The sequence below is a fragment of the Carettochelys insculpta genome, chromosome 26 (genome assembly GCF_033958435.1).
Source record: "Carettochelys insculpta isolate YL-2023 chromosome 26, ASM3395843v1, whole genome shotgun sequence".
Lineage (NCBI taxonomy): Eukaryota > Metazoa > Chordata > Testudines > Carettochelyidae > Carettochelys > Carettochelys insculpta.
In genome coordinates this window covers 10,707,795-10,716,490 of record NC_134162.1, presented here as the reverse complement: position 1 = coordinate 10,716,490, position 8,696 = coordinate 10,707,795, and the positions used below count along the sequence as shown (strand labels likewise).

Sequence of the window (8,696 nt, the reverse complement as noted above, 5' to 3'; positions counted from 1 at the left end):
ACAGCCTCAGTGACTCAAGGCTCTTGCATCACCACAGAGGCTTTGTCCTAATTAAAAAATGAGGCTGGTTAGAACAACGTCATTGAGCAGCCACACATACTTCTGCAATTGGTCTGATGCTAAGCACTGTTTTTCCCTAAAAGGTGACATTGACTGCGAAGCCATGTCCAACATCGGCTACGTCTACACGTGCAGCCAACATCGAAATAGCTTATTTCGATGTTGCGACATCGAAATAGTCTATTTCGATGAATAACGTCTACACGTCCTCCAGGGCCAGCAACGTTGATGTTCAACTTCAACGTTGCTCAGCCCAACATCGAAATAGGCGCAGCGAGGGAACGTCTACACGTCAAAGTAGCACACATCGAAATAGGGATGCCAGGCACAGCTGCAGACAGGGTCACAGGGCGGACTCAACAGCAAGCCGCTCCCTTAAAGGGCCCCTCCCAGACACAGTTGCACTAAACAACACAAGATACACAGAGCTGACAACTGGTTGCAGACCCTGTGCCTGCAGCATAGATCCCCAGCTGCCGCAGAAGCAGCCAGAAGCCCTGGGCTAAGGGCTGCTGCCCACAGTGACCATAGAGCCCCGCAGGGGCTGGAGAGAGAGCATCTCTCAACCCCCCAGCTGAGGGCCGCCATGGAGGACCCAGCAATTTCGACGTTGCGGGACGCGGATCGTCTACACGGTCCCTACTTCGACGTTGAACGTCGAAGTAGGGCGCTATTCCTATCTCTTCATGAGGTTAGCGACTTCGACGTCTCGCCGCCTAACGTCGAAGTTAACTTCGAAATAGCGCCCGACGCGTATAGACGCAACGGGCGCTATTTCGAAGTTGGTGCCGCTACTTCGAAGTAGCGTGCACGTGTAGACGCAGCTATCATGTTCAATTAATCAGCCCCTCAAGATCATGTTCCAAGAACAGCTTCACTTCTGAGTGAAGACAAGTTGTGAGAAAACACACACAGCTTGGAAGTTAGGGGAAAAGCTCCTGTCAATTTCCATCTTAAGTCAAAAGGTGGGAGCGGGGGTGGAATCCTTATTTTTCTCGTTCCCATAAGAACAAACACACTGCAGTTTTGCTATTTAAAATCTCAACAAAAACTTGTAAATGTATAGAGCCAGGAAAGGTGCATGTTTATGAGGAGCAGGAAATAAAATGACTATGCCTGCAAAGTTTTATTGTTGCCCTGTGACTTAGACATTGTTATTGACATTAGCATTATCGGCATTTCTGTGGCTAGATATCAGTTGTTGTCATGGAAGAATACAGAGTTTTAAAGGAATACTGCCTAGATTTGGAAAAAAAAATCCAACTCATGCTTCTCTAGTGTTAGTCAAGAAATTTTAAAAAAGCCTGCAAGCCCTTCCCCCCAAATTAAAAGAAAAAACAGAAAAAAATCCCAAGTTTTGGAAGAATTTCAACCACACTACAGGCTGGTCAAAAACATTTACAAATATGAATATTAAAAACATCTCAGATATTTTCAGTTTGTTAACCAGCTCCCTTTTTCACCTGGTATTCCAGGTGTGTGCTCCACCAGGAGACATTAGACCAATCTATTTCAGCTCCTGGTCTCAGTGTTGTTATTCTGGGGAATGTTTAAATCCAGTGACTTAAATGTACTGAGTTAATTCAAACCATGGCCATTTTTCTATTAGGTTTCATAACAAGGATTTTTCAGGGAGACACTATTATTAGCCAAGAGCGTTGGCTGGCTCGTGTTCTGGGAGTGGATGACAGGGGATGGCTCACTCAGCATTGCCCTGTTTTGTTCTGCTTTGGCCAGTGTCAGAGACAGGAAAGTGTGCCAGATGAACCATTGATCTGAAACCATATGGAGGCTCTTATGTCTTTGTAATTCTACTTTCTGGTCACCAGGGGAGAAAAGACTCCCCTCTCCCTGGGGGGAGAGCGGGTTTCAGCAAAGACTCCCTCTTTGCACTGGCTGTTAGACTGGGACAGAGCCAAATAAAAATCTGTTTCCAGCAAAGAACTCCTTGTGGTCACACTGGTTACACATCTAACACTGGATTCGGCACACAGTGTTTGCTTTCCCGCTGGCTCACATAAGTCTCACACAAGGGTAATTCCTCTGACTTCAGAGGAGTTGGCTGCTGAGACACACCTTGCTAAGTGCTAAGAGTGCCAGACCCAAAGAACTGGATGTGCAGCAAGAAAAAGTGGGTTAATGCACTCCAGAATGTCACTGATCATCCAAGAAGCCAGAGTAGCCAATCCAGTCAATCACAGATTTGGAGTGTGCCAGCGAATGCCAAGGCCTTCTTACAGTACAACGTATGCTTGGCAAATGGGCGAGGTAGGTCAGCCATTCCTGGCCAAATCTGTATTCTAGTTCTTAAATCTACAGCATTATCCACTGCATTTGCCATTTCCCAGCCCAGGGCACCAAGCAATTCGCAAATTATGTCCAGGAAACCCTAGGAAACAAAATGCAACACATGCTGCAGCTTTGAACACATTCAACCCTCTAAATACACAGTGGAACAGAACTGGATTCACTTGCCAAAGAGACCGAGTGAGCTGGATGCTGAGCAGCAGTCCCTCGATTTTTTTCCATCTGGGGTGGAATAAATTTTGTTCAGTACACTGAGGCATGTGCAGATGTGCATCATCAATAGATCCACATGCTGCCCATTGTTGGCGGCTGTGGGCGCCCTGCTAATTAGCTGGGCAGCACCTGATTCTTTCCTGGATGGCCGCCCAAGCACTCAGCTTACACTGCTGAGCTGATGCAAACTGGTTTCACAGCCAGATTTCTAACCATAGATTGAAGCTCCGAAACATGCAGGTAGGTGCCTAGTTGCATATACAAGTGATTTGAACACCTACCTCCTACTGACTTTGAAGGGGAGTTTGGCACCTAACCTGCTTAAGAGCTTTTGTAAACCTCAGCAAGAGCCTATCTGCCTCTTCAGGCCCCTAAATACCTTTGTATTCTGGCCCTAGCGTCAGTGGGGTTCCAACAATTTCCATTACCTCAGGATCTGACCTGTGTCCTCATGCCTGTGTGCTTACACTTCAGCTCAGGTGTAGGTGTCTGGAAGGCATTTACTGGCAGCACATGTGTAGGAATACAAGGACCAAACCACAAGGACTCAGCCTGCCAAGCTCTGCCAGTCAGGAGTGCTGGGGGCTTATAAATCAACCCCTCCTGCTCAGCAGGGTGTCAAATATTTACCCGGGGTATCACTCTCTTGAATAGGAATAAATACCAAAATGCAGTAGAACAGAAGGTATTATCTTAAACTCACACTGATAGCAGCTCACTAGGCTAATAAACAATAGGGTTCCCAGCAGAGAGATCTCCTTCAGGAAGGGTCTGGTGGGGGAACAGACAGAGCTAGGCAGGAGCAAACAGCACACAAGGTTACAGGCTTAGCGATAACTTTCTCCTCTGCAGGCGGAACCTGGAGGAAGCAGTCACCACTGCAGGGTCACGGTCATTCTCTAACCTCCCTGTCCCAGTGATGATTCCACTCTCATGGTATTTCTGTGGAGAGCCCCTCTAGTGTGGAGTGTGACCACCATGTCAAAAGATGGGGAAGAAGGCAGACTGATTCAGCTTAGGACAACAGGAGCTGCACCTCTCACAATCAGCCCCACCAGCACTGGGATGGGTGCCAGAGTCAGGCGTACACTGGCACGTTTGTCCATAAGACTGGTGGAGCACCCCACTGGCTAAGCTTGTCAAGCGGCCAAAGTGCCTACTGCGGACGCCAGGTAAAGGAACTCTCCTTCAGCGCCAGCAGCAGAAGCCTGGGTTGTTAGAGTCAAAAGACCAAAGGGGATGAGCTGACTTAACATCTTTTCCCACCTTTACTTTCTTGGATTCTATTGACGTTCCCTCCTCTGTAACCCTTCTGAAAGCCTGGTCTGTGCTTTCTCTGGAGATCTGCTCCCTACACTCGGAAGGGTTTCATCGGAGCCAGGGCCTGATTTTTAGAGGCCCTGAACACTTCTGACAGAAGTTATTTTCAGCAAAAGCTGCGGGTGCTCGGCACCCCTGGAAAACAGACCACAAGCACCAGCAGGCATCTGTTTCCTCCCCTGCCTGAAAACCAACAAAAACATTGTTGTTAACAATGTAACAAATAGTGTAACAAATCTAGCTGCCCAAAAACCTCCTTATCCTCCTTATGCTGGACATCAAGAACTTGTAGAGGCTGTAGAGCCTCTCTGCCCTCTCCAGGATGGAGCTAGACCTGCTGACTTGGGCATCATCAGAATGCTCCACGGTGCTTTGGCAGGTCTCTGTGACTCTGGGGCAGGAAGCACTGACTTCTACCCAAGGACATCCCAACCAGGCCCCAAGCACAGCCCTGTAGCAACTGTGATTCATCGATGGTACCACATAATTTGTCAAGGCTTATGTGATGAGAGGAGTCTTCAGGGGCGGGGCTGGTGAGACCAGGGAGAACACACACGAGGCCTGTAGGAGAAGCAACGAAAGAGTTGGGCAATGGACTTGGCCCTGGGTGCGAGTGCTCTAAATTCCAGGCATGGAGCCTTGCAGGAGAGCAATGTCCCACGACAGTGACGGATTTGGTGCTGTAATGCACAAGCGGGCAGATGGATTAGGTCTGTGGCTCTGGATTCAGCCAGGTTCCTAAAACAGGTGCCTAACTCAGAACATGTGAGTAGGCACATTAACCTCAGTGGCATTACTCATGTGCTTAAAATGCAGCATGTATTTAAGTGCCTTGGGCTGAATCAGCACGTACGTTAGAGGTTTAATGTAGGGGGTGAACAGCCAATTCAGTCATTCACCCATGAATAGACTTGTCTGCAGCGGAAAGCATAAATCCATGGCGTAGATTCCTGCTATACCTAGGACGCTCATGCAAAAGGCTTTGCTAAAGGACAGCTACAGGGGAACAGGTGTCAGAATGGACTCCAGCTAACACCAACCAAGTATTTGTGAACCTCCCTCTCACACTTCCAAAGTCCCCTTCCCCCCCACATCACCCCATACAGCCGGAACAGAGAATGTGAAGTTGGGAACAACAGACTTGATGTGCACGCATGGAAAGGCTGACCACACGACTCGTGTGTTGTGAAGCGCTGGAGAAATTAATGAACGGAAACAAGAAGTGTTTTCCTAAGCTCGCTGTAAACAGGACACGCATGGAGAGAAACCAGCCGGGGATGGGCAAAACTCAAGCAATACAAAGGCCTGGATGTTCATCAGGGATGAGCCTGACTTGGTCCAAACTGCTCAGGTGTATTCATTGAGCTGGGAATCATAAGGCTTTACCAGTTAGAGTGTGACCTGCATTAGAATCAAAGCTCCTCAAACTCTGGGGAAATTCAGGTCCAGATCCATTTGTAACTTATGCTTTGAATTGTCAGAAAGCTGTACAACAGTAAACCTTGCAGGGAAGCAGCTAATGATGATTAGATCCATTTGACAGAAGGGGAAAGCTGAGGCACAGAGCAGTGCCATCACTCACCCAAGGCTATCAGTGTGTGAGTAGGAGAGGCTGGGTTAAAAGAACACAGGACTTCCTACCCACCAGTCCCACAGTCAGTCTACCAGCACTTGATGCATGAGCTCCTGGGCAAATCCCCATCATTTCCTGGTGCTGGCTGGGCCATGATAGGTTTGGGAGAGGATGAGGTAGTTAGCACAGGGATGAAAACTTAAAAGATCCCCAAATCAACCAAACAAAAACCATTCTGACAAATTTTTCAAATTTTGAAAAAAAAAAAAAAAGTTTCAGGTTTGGATAGAGCTTGGGAGGAAGGTTTGAGAAGGTCCTTATTTTACCAGAATGGATTTGGCATAGCCTAAAGAATAGAGGCTAAAGAAAATATGTTAATTGTGGCCTGGATCCAGCAAAGCACTTAATCACATGTTCACCTTTTAGCAAATACTTGAGCCCTATTGAATGTGGTGTGTATTCAACAAGTGGGACCAATACAATATGTTTAGTCCTGGGGGAACTGGTAGATAGTGAAAGGTGGGTGTGTTTGGGGATGTTTTCTATGTACAAGCTTGGGTTATGTTTGAGTCTGGTTATGACCCTATCACCTTGCCGTGGTAAGTTCAGTAGCTCACAACAGAGATGGAATGTTATGTCACATTGTGCATGCACAGCTCATTTGCACCCAAAGATGAAACTACTTGTGCTCTTCCTTGTTTTGCAATGAGTGAATCAGTGGGCCCAACTGGCTGCAGTCCCTGAGCTGCTTGCTAGGAAATGGGTCCCGTAGGAAAGTGCACCTTTCTGCACAAGGCAGATTAGAAACACCAGGGATCTGGAAGATTTCTCTGGAAAGCTAAATGTGAGGGGTTGTGAAACACAGCACAAGAGACATCATGCGGAATGTTGCTCCCATTTTGCCTGGATCTAACGACGAAGTCTGCATCCTGAATACCAGCCCCCCAGCCGTGCTACATCATTGCACGCTCTTGCACGAGGGATGTCGTTAGACAGCAGCCAGATGCCAGAGCTGAGAAAAATAAACTGGGGAAGAGGTCGTTGGGGAAAATGAAGGGATACAAGTAATTCTCATAAACTGTCTCTTTCCTCTGCACCACCTGGGGCAGCCATTCAGGTATCACCAGCCACTGTGCAGGCGGTGGGAAGAGGGATCCTTGGTTGATAACCGGGGGCAGGGGCCGAAGAGGAGCCCCCTCTTGTTAAATGCTTGAGCCCCCAACTGAACGTCTGATGTCAGAAAGCCCTGGATGGGGCTCCAGTAGGGTGTCCCCTGCTGGTGACAGCATGCCCTTCATTCAGTGCAATACGTCTTGCCAGGGCTATCTTCCCCAGTGGTTCATACAGCAGGGTGCCCAAGCACAGGCACACTGGGCACTCACAGAAACATCTTGTGCGACTGGATCACTACTCGCCACAACCCAGCTGTCCACCGACCCTCAGCGACCCTGCCCTCTGCCTGCAGCATCCCTATTCACTCCAGCTCATCTCCTTTTACTGAAGCACAGGGTTGTAACGAGGCCAGCACACAAGTCTCCTGAGTGCCGGACTTCTCCCAGTGTAACTAGTCACTAGACAAAGTAGCTTACCCGGGTATGGAACACAGTAGCTTATGCTTGGTGGTGCTGCATGAAAAATGAGCTACTAGGGGCAAGACAAGCCTGCTGGCAAGCTGTCTGGTGTCAGCAGTGGGATTCTGGGGGACAGGCAGAGGGCAGCCCCCATGGCAGAGGGGCATTCCAGTATCTTCCTGTTGGAGTCAGTAATTCTGCCGGTGGGTCTGGTGGAAGCATGTAGTCCTCTCCTTTCTCTGTGCTTTGATCTCCATCGTGACAAAGGGAAAGGGAGCCAGGTCTAAAATATACTCTGCCTCCTGTTTTTCCCTCGGGCTGGAAGAGAGAGAGAGAGAGAGAGAGAGACTGATCAGAAAGGCTAGAACAGAGGAGCCTCTTGCTCATATAACCCATTAACAGAGTCCGGCGCGATGTCTCCAGTTCATGGATCCACTACAAACTTTGCAACAAGGAAACAGAGTTTGCAGACTATACACTGTGTGGTTCAGGCCAAGACCACTCCCTGACATAGCTGCATCCAAACCACTGGACTTACATCGGGGCCACAGGGCCCATCATGCTTCTCTGGGCACGTCTGGTTGTGAACAAATGGACCAGTAACACAAAGCTGGGGAAGAAGGGCCCCTGCGTGCCAGGCTCCAGAGCTGAACATGCCCAAAGCTCAGGGACGTTGTGATCAGGTGTGTTCAGTTTGGTCCAGGGTCAGCCCTCTGAATTCTGATCCACACTTCACAAGTGCCCTGATCCAGGGTTCTGGTTTGATCCACTCTCCAGATCGGGATCTGAACCATCTGACATGGGGTGTTGTGGGGTCTGAGCCTGGGACTGTGCTGCCCTGCTCTGCAGGTACTGTACTGCTTTCCTTTTCTGCAGGACCTTCCTCTGTGGATCCCTCAGCACTGCCTGAGGATCCACTCCCCTCTGCCAGGGCAGGGCAGTAAAGTCTCCAGGAGACACAGAGATGGGACCTGATTCATTCCAAAGGCCACATGGCAGGCCAGGGGCAGAGCTGGGATTAGAACCAGGAGTCCTGATGATAGTTGTGACACCAGAACTTGGCTCAATCATTTCCACTCGCTAATAAGGTCTTACCAATCAACAGGGGACTCTGAGGTGGGTTCACCTGCACATAGGGAAGGCCTTGGAGGGAGGCTGCTTTGAGGGATTTCCCACTAATTGAAACAGACTTGACTTGAATCCGAAAACCAAACAATGGCAGGTAGAGAAAGTCACTGCAGTGTGGCTTATACACCCCCGACGTGGCACTGCCAGGCTGCGGTGGAAAGGTTGGCAGGATACGAGGCACTTAAAGCGTCTTCCCTGGCTGCGGTCCAATGTCAGCACTGCAGCGTGCGTCAGAGTGACCACACCTGCACAGGGCAGGCCAGGCTCTCCCAAGGCTGGACTGGGGGAAGCGGAACCTGAGAGGCAGGGCTCCCCCCACCGGCCTTGCTGTGCCTAGGGTCTGTCCACATGGGAGCTGAGGCAGTAATGCTTTCAGGGTGCATTAGGAGGAGCATTTCCAGCAGATCTAGCAAAGTGATTATTCCCCTTTATTCAGCACTAGTGAGGCCACATCTGGAGTGCTGGGCCCCCCAGTATGGAAAGGACATGGATGCACTGGAGAAGACCCAGCGGAGGGCAACGAA

The 8,696-nt window shown here is 49.3% G+C and overlaps 1 protein-coding gene across 2 annotated transcripts in view; it reads right to left on the bottom strand.

Annotated features, from left to right (window-relative positions):
* Nucleotides 1-842: 842 nt before the first annotated feature.
* The window catches only part of CDK18 (cyclin dependent kinase 18), a 70,950-nt gene continuing 63,096 nt past the window's right edge, over nucleotides 843-8,696 (bottom strand). For both annotated transcript variants that reach the window (XM_074977403.1, XM_074977404.1), the window contains exon 16: nucleotides 843-7,362. In XM_074977403.1, coding sequence (XP_074833504.1) covers nucleotides 7,328-7,362 — 35 coding nt within the window. In that variant the 3' untranslated portion in view covers nucleotides 843-7,327. The remainder of the gene's footprint in view (nucleotides 7,363-8,696) is intronic.